The sequence below is a fragment of the Euleptes europaea genome, chromosome 12 (genome assembly GCF_029931775.1).
Source record: "Euleptes europaea isolate rEulEur1 chromosome 12, rEulEur1.hap1, whole genome shotgun sequence".
NCBI lineage: Eukaryota > Metazoa > Chordata > Lepidosauria > Squamata > Sphaerodactylidae > Euleptes > Euleptes europaea.
The window spans coordinates 5232820-5250131 of NC_079323.1; the positions used below are offsets into that span (position 1 = coordinate 5232820).

At 45.1% G+C, this 17312-nt stretch overlaps 1 protein-coding gene across 1 annotated transcript in view; it reads left to right on the forward strand.

Moving 5' to 3' along the window:
- Positions 1-17312, forward strand: part of ACER3 (alkaline ceramidase 3) — a 40152-nt gene that overhangs the window by 11237 nt on the left and 11603 nt on the right. Inside the window, exons 2-3 of the mRNA XM_056858268.1 lie at positions 14269-14379; positions 15965-16017. Coding sequence (XP_056714246.1) covers positions 14269-14379; positions 15965-16017 — 164 coding nt within the window. The remainder of the gene's footprint in view (positions 1-14268; positions 14380-15964; positions 16018-17312) is intronic.

Sequence of the window (17312 nt, forward strand, 5' to 3'; positions counted from 1 at the left end):
TGTCTCTAGCTGTCCGGCTATGAAAGGGTATAGGCTGCTTGCGAACGGAGCTCTGAGTTACTCAAGCTTACGCCGGAATAAAGTTTGCAGACCCCTAAGCTGCTATCAGACTCCTGTTTAATTTTGTTGCTGGATATCCAGTCTGTTCCAGCGATAACCAGCGTCTGTTACTGATTACAGCGGCCCAGCTTTCTCGTTCGTTCGTTTCCTCCGTTCCCTTTGGCTGTCTAAAACCACGATAACAGAGGCGTGGGTAAAATAGGTGCCTCCATTTAGAGAAGGTGCAAACAAAGTCCGAAGGATGCTGGCAAAGTCAAGGCAGCCATAAAAGGCACGTGAAGGTTCTCAAAACATTTATGTAGATACTTATATCCTGCTTTTCTACCCAGTGGGGATCGAAAACACCTTACATCAGTCTTCTCTCCTCTCTGATATCCTCACACCAACCCTGTGAGGTAGCAGACAGAGAGAGACACCAACTGACCGAACCAGGTTCTGCATTTGGAGAACTCTTGGTCGGATCCAGTGCAGCTGTTCTTACAGGGGCTACGGCTCAGTGGTAGAGCATCTGTTTGGCGTGCCATACCACAAGGGCATAGAAAATCTGGTGTGCATTTTGAGGTCCGAGGGTTCCCAGTTGCCCAGTGTGGCTGAAACTGCTTGCCACCTGGGCGGGGGGAGGAAGAAGAAGAGTTGGTTTTTTTATGCTGACTTTCTATACCACTTAAGGGAGAATCAAACCGGTTTACAATCACCTTCCCTTCCTCTCCCCTCAACAGACACCCTGTGAGGCAAGTGGGGCTGAGAGAGCTCTAAGAGAGCTGTGACTAGCCCAAGATCACCCAGCAGGCTTCATGTGGAGGGGTGGGGAAACCAGTCCAGTTCACCAGATCAGGAGGGGCTAGTGGCTCAGTGGTAGAGCCATCTGCTTGGCATGCAGAAGGTCCCAGGTTCAATCCCTGGCATCTCCAGTTAAAGGGACTAGGTAAGTAGGCGATGTGAAAGACCTCCGCCTGAGACCCTGGAGAGTCACTGCTGGTCTGAGTAGACAATACTGACTTTGATGGACCAAGGGTCTGATTCAGTATAAGGCAGCTTCATGTGTTCATGTGCTCATGTGGAGGAGAAGGGAATCAAACCCGGTTCTCCAGATTAGAGTCCACCATTCCAAACCACCGCTCTTAACCACTACACCACACTGGCTCCTAGGAAAGGCTCTTTCTATGAGAAGTGGGAAGAAATTCTACCTTGAGCTAAGCAACCTAGTGGGTGCAGCTCCAGCTCCTTGGGCATCCATCTGGGAACGCTTCTCTGTGTCTCATTAAAAGAGCACCAGCTTTGGACTTGGGGGAGAGGCCATGGTTCAGAGGTAGAACATCTGCTTGGAGTGCTGAAGGTCCCAGGAGCGGTTAAAACGCTCAGGGCTGTTTAGCTTGGAAAGAAGGCGGTTAAGGGGAGACAGGATAGAGGTCTATAAAATTGGGCATGGTGTGGAGAGAGTGGACAGGGAGAAGAAGCTTTTCTCCCTCTCTCATAATACCAGAACGTGGGGTCATCTGCTGAAGCTGGAGGGTGAGAGATTCAAAACAGACAAAAGGAAGTATTTCTTCACACAACACATAGTTAAATTGTGGAACTCCCTGCCCCAGGATGCGGTGATGGCTGCCGACTTGGAAGGCTTTGAGAGGGGAGTGGACATGTTCATGGAGGAGAGGACTATCCATGGCTACTAGTTATGATGCATACCTATTCTCTCCAGGATCAGAGGAGCATGCCTGTAATATCAGGTGTTGTGGAACACAGGCAGGACAATGCTGCTGCAGTTGTCTTGTTTGTGGGCTTTCTAGAGGCACCTGGTTGGCCACTGTGTGAACAGACCGCTGGACTTGATGGGCCTTGGTTTGATCCAGCAGGGCCTTTATTGTGTTCTTACGTTATGTTCTTATGTTCAGTCCCCGGCACCGCCAGTTAAAAAAGAGCCAGGTAGTAGGTGATGTGGAAGACCTCTGCCTGATACCTTGGAGAGATGCTGCCAGTTGGAGTAGACAATACTGACATTAAGGAGTGATGGCCTGATTCAGTATGTGGCAGCTTCATGCGTGTAAACCTCATGTGTATAAACCTGCTGTCCTTTGATGACCGTTGGGAAGGGCAGTGTTAAGCTAGCTGCAAGCACGCTTCACTCCCCCACTAATTGCAGTTTAGGAGAATAGTCCAAACAGTCAAATGAGCGGTTGGCCAAATGACGGTCTTGCAGCATTTGTCAAGCGAACAAACTATACCCGAGCCAAACAGTAGGCAGGAGGCGGGCCTTTGGAGATAATGGTGCCCATTTTATTCCGTCATACGCGGTGGCGCTTGAGTGTGAATAACAAAAAAACAAAGGCGCTTTCCCAACAGACAGAAAACTGGATGGATACGGCTGGATTGCCACTGCTCTTTGAAGACAGGATGCTATGCTGTCTGTCGGCTGAAGCGCTTTGCATAGCCTGCCTCTCTCTCTCTCTCTCTCTCTAGGGACTAGGCAAGTAGGCGATGTGACAAGACCCCTGCCTGAGACCCTGGAGAGCCTCTGCCAGTCTGAGTAGACAATACTGACTTCGATGGACCAAGGGTCTGATTCAGAATAAGGTGGCTTCATGAGTCCCATTTCCCCAAATAAATCATCCACTGGTTCTTGTAGGTTATCCGGGCTGTGTAACCGTGGTCTTGGAATTTTCTTTCCTGACGTTTCGCCAGCAACTGTGGCAGGCCACAGTTGCTGGCGAAACGTCAGGAGAGAAAATTCCAAGACCACGGTTACACAGCCTGGATAACCTACAAGAACCAATGAACTCTGACCGTGAAAGCCTTCGACAATAAATCATCCACTGGTTGCCTATGTGCAGCAGGACACCTAGGTGGGACGCAGGAGCCCTATACCCCCTCTCTGTTCTTAACGCACTCCTAACCTACCTCACAGATCACTTCAGGATACAATGGTTCCACATTAACATGCCACACCCTCATTAGTACATTACCTTGATACTTACAGGACAATGGTTAGCACATTACCTTTAATACTTTGCAGGACAATGACTCAGCTCAAACCCAACCCCCTTCTGACTATATATTACTCTTCCTACACACTTGACACTGAGAGACACTGTCCTTCAGTGTTTCTCCTCTGAAGATGCCGGTCACAGCTGCTGGCGAAATGTCAGGAAAGAAAATACCAAGACCGCAGTCACACAGCCCGGATAACCTACAAGAACTGATAAATAAATACTGTTTTGTATTTTGGTTGGGATTTGTAACAATCATGGGAGCTGCTGCCAATCGCACAGTTATTATCTGTTTTATCTATCTATTTTGTGATTTATAGCCTGCCCTTTCCGGCTGAAGCTGGCTCAGGGCGGGTAACATCATACAAAAACATTAATACATCAATAATAAAATTAACCACAAAATTTAAATTTAAAACAATAAAATCCCAATTAAAACTTAAAAAATACAACATTATGTATGGCGCCTAACCATGACTCTTGTTGCCGGATATTCGCAGCAGGCCCACCCCTCCATTGACGTTAATAATATAACAGGAGGGGGGAGAATAGGGAGGCCAGCAGATGATATTTGTGGCTGTCCTCAGCCATAGGCCTGGCAGAAGAGCTGTGTCTCGCAGGCCCTGCAGAACTCTTTAAGGTCCCGCGGGGCCCTGATGTCACCAGACAGAGCATTCCACCAGGCCGGTGCCAGGGCCGGAAAGACCCTGGCTCTCATTGAGGACAGCCGCACACTCTTAGGGCCAGGGACCACCAGTAAGTTGTTGTATTATTTTATCGAAATAATAGATAAAATAAATAAATAAAAGAAATACCAAAGATGCCCGCAGGCTCAAAAAGCTTGGAGACCCGTGGTTTTGCACAATCAGAGAAGAGTAAGCTTAATTAATTGGGGAATTCAGGATCCACACAGTCCTGTGAAACATAGTAACATCTCTTAGCCAAGATAGCTAAAAAATAAAACCTCCTTCTCCCAAGACAGTCTGCCTGTGAGTACCAGAAGCAGGGTCCTAATAGTAGACGTTTTTGAATAGCGTTTGGCCGATAGGAAAAGACAGAATGGTGGAATGGATCTGATCCAGTATAGCAGTTCTAAAGAGAAGCATCGCCCTTAAAAAGCCATCTTAAGATCTTTTCTTTGTTTTTCCTTAAAATTCCCTGAACAACGCAAAGTTGCTTCATTGACTAGGTTTTTTTTAAAAAAAATTAAAAGTGCTTTAGAATTCCCTTGCCCTGCGCAGAACCCCTTTTGGTAGAAAGCGATTTTGTGCTCTTTCGGACACAGTGAAGTGGAGTCAGGAGCTCTAACAGAAAGTCCAGATGATGTTTTGCATAGCTGCTTGTTGTTGTTGTTTCTTCTGTCGGTGGGTGGCTGCCGCAGACAATGCCCATTCTTGTATCTCCTCCACATAGAGTAATTTGCTTCAGATGGGCGTGCTTGGATCCTGCAGCTCGCTGTTGTAATCGTATTCCGATTCCAAAATGCGCTCACTTTGCAAATTTGGCTAGGATACCAAGCAAGCTGTCAGATTCTCTGGTCTGATGTATTTGGCTAGCGCTTCCTACACTATACAATTCACATGTTGGAGGGCAAGGCGCTTATTTTTAAGTGAATGGTTTATTTGCAGTGCTATACAGGGTGCTAAATATTTTAAGAGAAGGGGTCCATTTATCTTTAACGTTTTTTAACAATTCAGCAGGTATATAATCTCTTCCTGGCACTTCGTTAATATTTAGCCTGGTAATTAATTTCTCCATTCGGGATGTTGAGGCTAGAGGCTTAACTGGGGTTGTAGCAGGTCTAACTTCTTTCATAGCTGTTGAAAATACGGCTGCAAAGTGTTGTTTCTATGTCTAAAGCTGTGTTGGTTGATTTTAAAAATACTGTTATCAGAGCAGAACACTCAAAATCTTGTTGGTAGAGGTTGACCAAAGAACTACTGTATTTCCGGCTAAGTTTCTGTTCTCTGTGATGAAAGTTTGGGCCAAGTTAACATACAGTGTATAATCTCCTTGGATTCCAATCCCTTAAACTGTTATTATTGTTGGCAGTGTGTGCTAAGTATTCACAAAATTGGGGGGGGGGGAGGGGGAAAAGAAACCCAACCTTAAAAAAACCAAAAGCTGGGTACCCAAGGTTGGGTGGAAAAGATGAAATAATATAATAGAGAAATATATTTTTTTATTTTAAGGCTAAATCAGGATTAAAAACATTAAAAATATTTCAGCCAACAGGCCTTCCTCGGTGGTCAAATAAAACCCATATAATGCACACACAAGTATTTACAAATATATCAACATATGCAGACAGCTATGTACCAGCCCAGGCATGTGTGTAGGGTGTATAATAAATTTCAAATTATAAAGCCCTCTAAGTTTAGTGCCTGCAATTTCTTCTACACTGGGCTGTATTGGTCTCCCATTCAAAATGTGTGTGCAAGTATCAACCTGGTCAAACGGAGGAAGGCCTGTGGGCTGAAACACATATGGCGTGTGATTCAAGTCTGTCAACCTTATGAGATGCCATTGTGCCATTTTTTTAGCATTTTTTAATGTTTTTAATCCTGATTTAAAATTTATCTTTACCACCAACCTTGGGTACCCAGAGTGTGCTAAGTATGCAGAGAAGTGTCAGACTCGCTGATTAAAGATAAAGTTGCTCTTTTTTGGGGGGAATTACAATTCAGATAGGAAAGCGGAGAGACAGAGCCTCTAGCTGTCTAACTAGCTATGGAGGGAGAGAGAGGGTAGAATGACTTCCGAGAAGAAGCAGGAAATTAGACCTAAGAATATCAGTGTAAGGACAGACAAGAGGTGTGAAAAGGGTGGAAAGGTCTTTACAGCCCTAACTAGCTGACCACTTGTCCTCCCCCTGTTAGGTATTCCGGGGGAGGGGCTATGGCTCAGTGGTAGAGCATCTGCTTGGCATGCAGAAGGTCCCTGGTTCAAAGCCCAGCATCTCCAGTTAAAGGGACTAGGCAAGTAGTTGATGTGAAAGACCTCTACCTGAGACCCTGGAGAGCTGCTGCCAGTCTGAGTAGACAATACTGACTTTGATGGACCAGGGGTCTGATTCAGTTTAAGGCAGCTTCATGTGTTCATGTGTGTCTTCTTTTCAATTCCTTTGCACTCTAGACATTGCTGCTTTCAACAATTATAAGATGTATGCTAAGATTTTACATAGGTAATTAATTTTCTAAAAGTTCTCCCCCACCCCCGTTTCTGAATGGCTTGCAGGCCATAATAAAAACTGAACTGAGCTATTTTATGAGAGAACAGTTATTCAAACGACTATGCAAATTCCAATTTTCTGTTTATAAGAGAATGTTTTGTGCGAAGATTGCCTTGAATGCAAATACGTACAGAGTAGTGGCTGTGCTCTCACATCACGCCAGACTGCCAGTAAGGAAGCTTAACCGCTCTGGCAGAGGTGACCAGAATTGACAACCAGTTGCTGTTGCTGTAGCAGTGCCTTTGGGGATGGCTTTGCCGCCGAGAAAAGGAGAGAACATCTGAACTGAAGGAGCCGAGCAGGAGGGAGTTCGAAGCAGGCAGGCAGCTCTAAACCATGGCTTGCTTGCTTGCTTGTCTGTCTGGGAGTTTAAACCGTGGCTTGGGTTTTGAAACCGTGGTTGGCACAAACCACGGTATGGGGTGATACCTTAGTTGAGTCAGTCTGTTCTGTTGTATAGTGGTGTAGCAGTTGTGTCATTCCCCCTTCTGGGTGCACACCTTAACGTGGTGAGGGGGTTTGTGTGTGTCAGGGAAGCTGAGAGCAATACCGTAAGGGGTCTAGACTCTATCAAAAGACTAAACTCCTAGCAGAGTCACTCAGGCGGAATGGTCACAGCTGAGACACCAGACGAAGGTGTATCCACCCCCTTAAGGGATCAATGGCCACATCCACAGAAGAGAACAGGCAGTTCCAATGGGGATGGGGGCAGAGAAATCCCTGAAGGTTAGCTACTGGGCAGCAGCAGTAGTGGAAGGTGACACTGGCGGAGGATCTTTCGTAGACAACGGCAATGCCACTATGGCTAACCCTGGTTAGTACTGCGCAGAAGAAGGCACTGGTATACCACTTCTGGCCAACCTTTACCTTGAAAACCCTATGATGAGACAATCCAAAATGAAAAAAGATATAGTGCTGGAAGATGGGACCCCCAGGTCGGATGGCACTCAATCTGCTACTGGGGTAGAGCAGAGGACAAGTACGAGTAGCGCTGTTCTTAATGATGCGATTGGACTAAAGCCGAAAGGACGTTCAGTGGTTGACATGAATAGATGCAAAAGGAAAGTCCGAAGCTGTTCGACGCATATAATAGGAACATGGAATGTGAGAAGCATGAATCAGGGTAAGCTTGAAATTGTTAAACAGGAAATGGAACATATGGACATTTCAGTCCTGGGGGTAAGTGAATTAAAGTGGACTGGATTAGGACATTTTCAATCAGAAAATTACAAAGTGTTTTATTCAGGGAATGACAAAAAGAGAAGAAACAGAGTTGCTTTAATATGGAGGCGAGATGTAGCAAAGGCAGTCAGGAGCTATAATGCAAAGTCTGACCGAATAATATCAATCAGACTTCAGGGAAAGCCTATCAACATAAGCATCATTCAAGTTTATGCCCCTACAGATGCTGAGGGGGAAGAAATTGAAAGTTTTTATGCCAGTGTTCAGGAAGAAATTGATCACACACCTAAACAAGATATGCTGATAATCATAGGTGATTGGAACTCAAAAGTAGGAAACAAAGCAGAATCAAATGTTGCTGGCAGATTTGGGCTAGGAGCACGGAATGAAGCAGGAGAACGCCTCGTAGAATTCTGTGAAGACAACAATCTGTTCATTGCAAGCACATGTTTCAGGCAACCAAACAGACGATTGTATACATGGACATCACCAGACAGCCAGTATAGAAATCAAATAGATTATATAATTGGAAGCAGAAGATGGAGAAGCTCTATTCTCTCGGCCAAAACAAGACCAGGAGCCGACTGCTGTACAGATCATGAATTGCTAATATCGAAAATCAAGATAAAGCTTAAGAAAAACACCAAAACATTCATAGCACCAACATACAATCTAAGCAATATTCTGGAAGAGTTTAAAGACCACGTAAGGAACAGAGTTGCATTACTGAGTTCAAGTGAATGTAAACCTGAAGAACTATGGGTGGAAACTAGAGATATTATCAAGGAAGAATGTGCAAAGACTATTCCTGTAGCCAAAAGAAAAGAAAAACCTTGATGGATGTCTGAGGAAACTCTTAAAATTGCCAGAGATAGATGAAAAGCTAAAGTAGAAGGTGACAGAAATAGAATCAAAAGTCTAAGTGCAACGTTCCAGCGACTCGCACGTAGAGACAAAGAGACCTATTATAATAACCAGTGTAAAGAAATAGAAGAGAACAACAAAAAGGAAGAACAAGAGATCTGTTCCACGAGATCCAAGAAATCAAAGGGAAATTTAAAGCACGGTTAGGCATGCTGAAAGATCAGCATGGAAATACATTAACTGAACAGGACAAAATAAAGAAAAGGTGGGAACAGTACACTGAAGAACTATACAGAAGAGATAAAAGGATAAAAGATTCTTTCCAAGAAGAATCTTTTGAAGAAGAACCTATAGTTTTAGAAAGTGAAGTGAAAGCTGCATTGAGAGCAATCGGGAAATACAAATCACCAGGAGCAGATGGGATATCAATAGAGCTATTCCAAGGCACAGAAACGGAGTCCATCAAAAATTTGACAAGAATATGCCAACAGATAATGGAAAACAAAACAATGGCCCACAGACTGGAAACGATCCATTTACATTCCAATTCCCAAGAAAGGAGACATCAAAGATTGCAGCAACTATTGGACCATTGCATTAATTTCTCATGCAAGTAAAGTGATGCTCAAAATCTTACAGCAAAGGCTGTTACCATATATGGAACGAGAAATGCCTGATGTTCAATCTGATTTCAGAAAAGGAAGAGGCACTAGAGATCATATTGCAAACATACGCTGGTTACTGGAGCATACGAGAGAATTTCAGAAGAAAATCAGCTTGTGTTTCATAGATTACAGCAAAGCTTTTGACTGTGTGGATCATGAAAAACTATGGCTGGTTTTAAAGGAAATGGGTGTGCCTCTACATCTGATCGTTTTGATGCGCAACCTGTACTCTGGACAAGAGGCCACAGTTAGAACAGAATATGGAGAAACGCAATGGTTTCCAATTGGCAAAGGTGTCAGACAAGGATGTATTTTATCTCCCTATCTCTTCAATCTATATGCAGAACATATAATTAGGAAAGCTGGATTAGATTTAGATGAAGGTGGAGTGAAAATTGGAGGAAGGAACATTAATAATTTGAGATATGCTGATGACACTGCATTATTGGCAGAAAATAGTGAAGATTTGAAACGACTGCTGCTGAAAGTTAAAAGAGAAAGTGCCAAAGCAGGACTACAGCTGAACATCAAGAGAACAAAAATAATGACTACAGGAGAATTACACAACTTTAAGGTTGACAATGAGAAAATTGAAATTGTTCAAGACTTTCTGTTCCTTGGCTCCACCATCAACCAAAAGGGAGACTGCAGCCAAGAAATCAGAAGGAGATTGAGACTGGGAAGGGCAGCCATGAAGGAGGTAGAAAAGATTTTGAAGTGTAAGGATGTGTCACTGGCCACCAAGACTAGATTAATTCATGCCATTGTATTCCCTATCACTATGTATGGGTGTGAAAGCTGGACAGTGAAGAAAGCTGATAGGAAGAAAATAGATTCCTTTGAAATGTGGTGTTGGAGGAGAGTGTTACGGATTCCATGGACTGCCAAAAAAAACAAATCAGTGGGTTCTAGATCAAATCAAGCCTGAACTGACCCTAGAAGCTAAAATTGACTAAACTGAGGCTATCGTATTTTGGTCGCATCATGAGACAACAAGAGTCACTGGAAAATACAGTCATGCTAAGGAAAAGTTGAGGGCAGCAGGAAAAGAGAAAGACCCAACAAGAGGTGGATTGACTCAATAAAGGAAGCCACAGCCTTCAGTTTGCAAGATCTGAGCAAGGCTGTCAAAGTTAGGACATTTTGGAGGACTTTCATTCATAGGGTCGCCATGAGTCGGAAGCGACTTGACGGCACTTAAACGCACACAGTTGTGTCATTCTCTGTGTTTGTGTGCTTGTTTCGGTTGAATTGTTTAACTATCGTGTGTGTGTAACGTACCATCAAGTGGCCACCAACTTATGGCGACCCCGTAGGGTTCTCAAGGCAAGAGACGTTCAGAGGTGGTTCGCCATTGCCGGCTTCCATGTAGCAACCCTGGACTTCCATGGTGGCCTTCCCATCTAAAGTACTAACCGAGGCCGAGCCTGCTTAGCTTCTGAGATCTGACGAGATCAGGTTAGCCTGGGCCATCTGCATCACGGAGTCCAGATCACAGTCGTCCACATCACCTACTGCCTGGTTCTTTTTAAACTTGCTATGCCAGGGATTGAAACTGGGACCTTCTGAGCACCAGGCAGATGCTCTACCACTGAGCCACGGCCCCTCCTTTCTCCAAGGAGCTCAGTGCAGTGTGCGGGGCTCTTCCATCTCCCCCTCACAACAACCATCTGAGCTTGGTTAGGCATCGAGAAAAAGAGACCCAAGGTAATCCACTGAGCTTCATGGTTTAGCGGGGATTTGAACCCAAGCCTAGAGTAAAACACCAACATTATACTAAGCTAACGCTACATCTCTGTTGCACAGCTAGTCTTTACCTGGAGTTGACAATTGGATCCGCTGCAGTAAAAATAGAAATGGGGAGGTGGGGTATGCAACTTTAAAGAGGTTTTTTTTAAGGTGTAGAAAAGGGTAGGAGTCCAGTAGCACCTTGAAGACTAACAAAATTTCTGGCAGGGCATGAGCTTTCGAGAGCCCTGGCAGGGCATGAGCTTTCGAGATGGTAGCTGTATCTGAAGCTGTATCTGAAGAAGCTCACTTCTAGCTGTATCTGAAGAAGCTCACTTCTTCAGATACAGCTAGAGTGTGATTCCATCTGTCCTTAAGTAGAGATGAGTGAATTAGACACACAATGGTAATGTAAATGTCAGAAGCAAGTAAATGACATTAGCCGGCGTGATTGGATTAGGTACGATATGCAGAGGGGTAGTAGGCATGGAGAAATCAGCATTGGTAATGAGACAGAAATCCCAGATATCTATGACCTTAGGCAGATGATGAGAGAAAGGGCACCTTGGCCATATTCTGGGCATGGAGTAGGGGTCACTGGGGGTGTGAAGGGGGGAGGGGGAGGTTGTTGTGAATTACCTGCATTGTGCAGGTTGGACTAGATGACCCTGGTGCTCCTTTCCAACTCTATGATTCTATGATCTCTATTAAGTCCCAGAGAATGCATAGTCTTGAGCTTCATTTTTAGTTGTAATTCAGCAGTCTCTCTTTCTAATCTCCCTTTGAAATTCCTTTGTAAGAGAACTGCTGCTCTTAAATCAGCAACTGAATGTCCTGGAAGGTTGAAATATTCCCCCATTTTTTTAAAACGGGTTGGTCAGAAGTGCAAGATTTGAGTCCAGTCGCACCTTAAAGACCGACAAGATTTCTCCAGTGTGAGCTTTCAAGAGCAGTTTGAAGAGCAAAAGTAATAGCTGGGATAATTTGGGCTTGGTGTTTTCCAGGCTGTCTTTCTTCTCGATGCAATCGCTGGGATTCTCTTTCTGTTTAATTTTTCCGCCTCCGTTAAGCAGCTGTGGAATTTGCTGGCCTAACTGCTATAATAGCCGCTGCGCGATAACATTGTTTTCTTGAATAAGGTTTCTTCCGTGAACTGTGTAGCCACAGGGTGTTACAAAGACTGTAACTTGGGGGTTGGTGTGGGGGAGTTGTGGGATGGGCTGACTATTGAACATTTTTCCAGCGCTGGGAATTCCTGGCAGTCAGGCATAGTGATTTTGCCGCCCGCTGTACACCACACTGGTCAGGCCGCACCTGGAGTATTGTGTGCAGTTCTGGAGGCCTCGCTTCAAAAAGGATGTGGGCAGAATGGAGCTGGTGCAGAGGAGAGCAACGAGGAGGGTCAGGGGCCTGAAGACCAAGCCCTGCGAGGAAAGGCTGAGGGAGTTGGGAATGTTTAGTCTGGAGAAGAGGAGGTTGAGGGGGTGACACAATTTCTCTCTTTAAATCATAGAATCATAGAGTTGGAAGGGACCACCAGGTTCATCTGGTCCAACCCCCTGCACAATGCAGGAAATTCACAACTACCTCCCCCCACACACCCCCAGTGACCCCTACTCCATACCCAGAAGATGCCCTCCCTCTCATGATCTGCCTACGGTCATAGAATCAGCATTGCTGACAGATGGCCATCTAACCTCTTCTTAAAAACCTCCAGGGAAGGAGAGCCCACCACCTCCCGAGGAAGTCTGTTCCACTGAGGAACCGCTCTAACTGTTAGAAAATTCTTCCTGATGTCTAGACAGAAACTCTTTGGATTTAATTTCAACCCGTTGTTTCTGGTCCGACCTTGGGCAACAGAAAACAACTTGCCGCCCTCCTCTATATGACAGCCCTTCAAGTACTTGAAGACGGTTCTCATATCCCCTCTCAGTCTTCTCCTCTCCAGGCTAAACATACCCAGCTCCTTCTACCTTTCCTCATAGGGCTGATTTGAAAGGCTGTCACTTAGAGGAGGGCAGGGAGCTGTTCCTGTTGGCAGCGGAGGAGAGGACTCACAATAATAAACTACGGGCAGAAAGGTACCGGCTGGATGTTGTGCCTTTGCAGGCAGACCCAGGACACAAATTCAACTTAAATGTGTGCTAACAATACACACAGGGCCTATTGGCACTGCAGATGTTTTGCTTTGGTTTATCTGTCACGGCACGCATATACCCTGAGAACCCTGGGATTTGTACTTTGGTTAGGGTGCTGAGAATTTTCTCCTGGAGACATTTGGCATCAGTTGCTTAAAGCAGCAAGAGTCCAGTTTACAGCTTGTTTTCCAAATACTATTCCCTGTAACTTTCAGTTGCATATTATGCAAGCCTCCAATGCAGTAGCTCTTCTCTTAGCCAAATAGCCCCTGGTTTCCCTTGGAATCTTCCTTTTGACGCATGCCTTGAGTGTTGATGGCTTTGGGGAATAACACTTGGCAAAATAATTTGTTCTCTTAGATCTGGTTCTCAGAACACCAGTTAGCCTTTTAAGGGGCTTTGATTGGGTTTTACGACTTCAGAATGGTTCCGAGTTGTGTGTGCGTGTGTTTGAATGTATTCAAGTAAGGAAGAAAAGTTTGCCACTGAGATAATGGGTGCTTGAAATAAATTTTTCTTACCATAACGGGGGGGGGGGAGTGTCCAGTTGGTCAGTTGGAATAATTAATGCTCTTTTATTTCTAACATCTGCTGAGAATTTTTTATTTGAGTCAGTTTCGAGAACCCCCTTTCGACCGTGTATGGTCCCCGTAAGAAATCTGTAAAAGATGAGAATTGCTGCTCTTGATCAGATCATTGATAGCCGATCTTAAATTGCTCTTCTCTCAGGTTTTAAGGGAAATATTGGCTAAAGATAACCGAATGCTATTTTGGGTCCTCCATGCTATAGAAACTTGGAAGCAGTAGTAGTAGTTGTTTATTGCTCATTAACAAAGTCATAAGCATATACATATAACACATAGATGCCTAAAATGTATAAAATACATGGAGTGTATAAAGCTTATAATAAAGTTATACATGTTCAACAAAATCTCTTAGGCTAAATGCCCGTGTCATTTACCGGGATAGTTACCATTACCTGGGTTAAATATTTGGTGACCTGATAAATTTTCTTGATATCCACCTCTAAATTTGATAGGAGAAAGGGAACAATCCAGGGTTCAGAGGAAAGATTGTACTTTGTTAAGATAGGTGTGTGCCACGTAGTTCTCTCCTTGATACAATTTTTGCAAAATAGAAGTAAGTGCCCTAAGGTTTCTGTTTTGCTGGTTCCACAATCACACAGGCGGTCGCTAAAGGGAGAAACTTGGAAGCACTGAATAGGTAATTTGAGTAATTCTTACTCAATCTCGAGTTAAACTTTTTTTTTCCAGAGGGTAAATCAAAACTCGGAATGAATTGGGGTGTGTGTGTGAGGTGCCACTGTATGTTCATCTCCTCTTGGACAGTTCGTTTTAGTTCATTTATAGTTTGCCTGGCGCTAATCCCTTTTTACTGTGGCTTCTTCCCGGTAGGGAACACCATTAGCAACCTGATTTTCATTCTACCTCCAATCTACGGTGCCATTCAGAGTTATAAAGATGGCCTTGAAAAACGGTACATCGCTGCTTATGCTGGCCTCACGGGTAAGTGGGAAAGACTTTATTATATCTTCAGGTGGATGGGGGGGTTCAGGCAGCCTCAGGGGTCAAGTGATGGACTGTTTGACCCCCCACCGTGACTCTCCCAGGCATTGGAGCCAGATGGCAAGGGCGCAGAACACTTGGGGTGCGTTTTGAGATCCAGGTGGACCAGTGTGGCTCAAACTGCGCTTGCCACCTGCGGGGAGGGGAATTATATTTCTAGGAGAAGTGGGGAGAAATTCTACCTTGAGCTAAGCAACCTAGTGGGTGTGGCTTCAGGTCCTTGGGCACCCACCTGGGAACGCTTTTGTGTGACTCATTAACAAATTCATGCATGCAGAAGCGCCAACTTTGGGCTTTGGGAGGGACCATAGCTCAGAGGTAGAGGATCTGCTTGGCATGCAGAAGGTCCCGGGTTCAACCCCAGCATCTCCAGTTAAAAGGACCAGGCAGTAGGTGATGTGAAAGACCTGTGCCTGAGACCCTGGAGAGCCGCTGCCAGTCTGGGTAGACAGTACTGACCTTGATGGACCGATGATCTAAGGCAGCTTTGCATGTTCACAATATGCATCACAGACTGATGAAAATGGAAGCCAGGCTAGTTGTATGATCTCGGAGGCTAAGCAGGCTCGGCACTGGTTAGTACTTTGATGGGAGGCCACCAAGAAAGTCCAGGATTGCTTCACAGAGTCAGGCAATGGGAAACCACCTTTTTCATCTCTTGGTCTGAAAACCCTGTGGGTTTGCCATAAGTTTGATGCAACTTGATGGCTCTTTCCACGACCAGTCCAGCCCTGTCTACTCCAGCCAGGGTAAGCCCTGCAGGGTCTCCCAGCCCTGAAATCTGAATTCCTTTTCACCAGAAGGACCAAGGATTGTGCCTGGGCCTCCATGTGCCTTTGGCCACTGGATAGAATCATAGAATCATAGAGTTGGAAGGTACCACCAGGGACATCTAGTCCAACCCCCTGCACAATGCAGGAAATTCACAACTACCTCCCCCCACATACACCCAGTGACCCCTACTCCATGCTCAGGAGATGGCTAAGATGCCCTCCTTCTCATCATCTGCCTAAGGTCATAGAATCAGCACTGCTGACAGATGGCCATCTAGCCTCTGCTTTAAAACCTCCAGGGAAGAAGAGCTCACCACCTCCCGAGGAAGCCTGTTCCACTGAGGAACCGCTCTCACTGTTACAAAATGCTTCCTAATGTCTAGACGGAAACTCTTTGGATTTAATTTCAACCCGTTGGTTCTGGTCCGACCTTCTGGGGCAACAGAAAACAACTCGGCACCCTCCTCTATATGACAGCCCTTCAGGTTCTTGAAGATGGTTATCGCATCACCTCTGCAGATGATTCTGCAGAGTAAAAGGGAGCTGGAAGGCCAAGTGTGTGCAGCGCATAGGAATGTAACTTGGTCGATCCCTTAGCCCACCCACAGGATGAGCTGTTTTCATCAACAGTGCATTTGTTATGGCATCACAAAGTAAAGGCCCACGGTGGGGCATTGGGGACAGGGGTGTTCAAGGTTGTTCCTCTCTGTAGCAAGGCTTCTTCCCTTCATGTTTTCTTTCTTGCCTTTCAGCTGTGGGTTTGGGATCGTGGTGCTTTCATATGACCCTGAAGTATGAAATGCAGGTCAGTTTTCCTTCCACATGCGTAGCTTTTTCAAGGTGGCCTTTGCTTGGGTACACCATTCTTGGTTTTGTTTGTGTGTGTATGTTTTTAATACTATCAGGTGAACATGAATAAGCAAATGCTTGGACATATGGGAAACAGTAATAGTAGCCGATGTTAAAGATGTATTTTATAGGAAATACTTTCAAGGTTCAGGCTTTTATAAACTAAGCTAGACTGACTGAGGATAGGTAAATCTGAAGATGAAGGCCATGTACAATTTGTGGGGGATGGGAGTGAGAATACCTTTGAAACTGGGACTTGAATGGGTGCAGATATGTTCAGGGTCTGACGGATAATAATGGCTAAGAGGCAGAGCTACAAATCTAGAAGTCCCTGATTCACATCTTGCTTTAGCCATGAAATCATTTGGTGGCCTGAAGTGAGCCAATATTCCTCAGCAACTTTCACACACGCACACATGCACGCATGCACCTGCAGTAAGGATAACAATACTTGTGAAACTTACAGGATGATTCACAGTATAAAAGTATGTGAAACACTACTGACGTTCATATTTTTTGTCTTGCCCTTCTTCAAGGAGCTCAGCATGGGATACTCAGTTCTCCTCTCCTCCGTTTCAGTCTTAGCAGATAGGTTAAGCTGGCTCAGGATCACCCAGTGAGCTTCATGGCTGAATAGGGACTTGAACTTCGATCCTAAAAGCCCTAGATCAGGGGTTTCGAACACAATTGTTACGAGGGCCGGATATGACATAAATGTCACTTGGTTGGGCCGGGCCATGCCTCACCATCCCATATTGTGTGAGGGGGGGCTGCCTCAGGTGGCTCACGGGCCGGATAAAAGCTCTCAAAGGGTCAGATCCGGTCCTCAGGCCTTATGTTTGACACCCTTGCCCTAGATCAACCGCTCTACACCTCACTGGCAGACCTGCATTATCATGGGTGCTGGCTCTCTAAAGGCTGGCCATAGATACCTTGTTGGGGATTATCAGGAAAGGGATTGAAAATAAAACAGCCAATATTATAATGCTCCTGTATAGATCTGTAGTGCAGCCTCGTTTAGAATACTGTGTGCAGTTCTAGTCACCGTCTCTCAAAAAAGACATCACGGTGCTAGAAAAAGTACCGAAGAGGGCAACCTGGATGATTACGGGGTCGCTCCTTCCCTACGAGGAGAGGCTGAAGAGTCTGAGATTTTTCAGTTTAGAAAAGAGATAACTAAGAACGGACATACTAGAGGTTTATAAAATCATGCACAGGGTGGAGAGAGTTGACAAAGAGAACTTTTTCTCC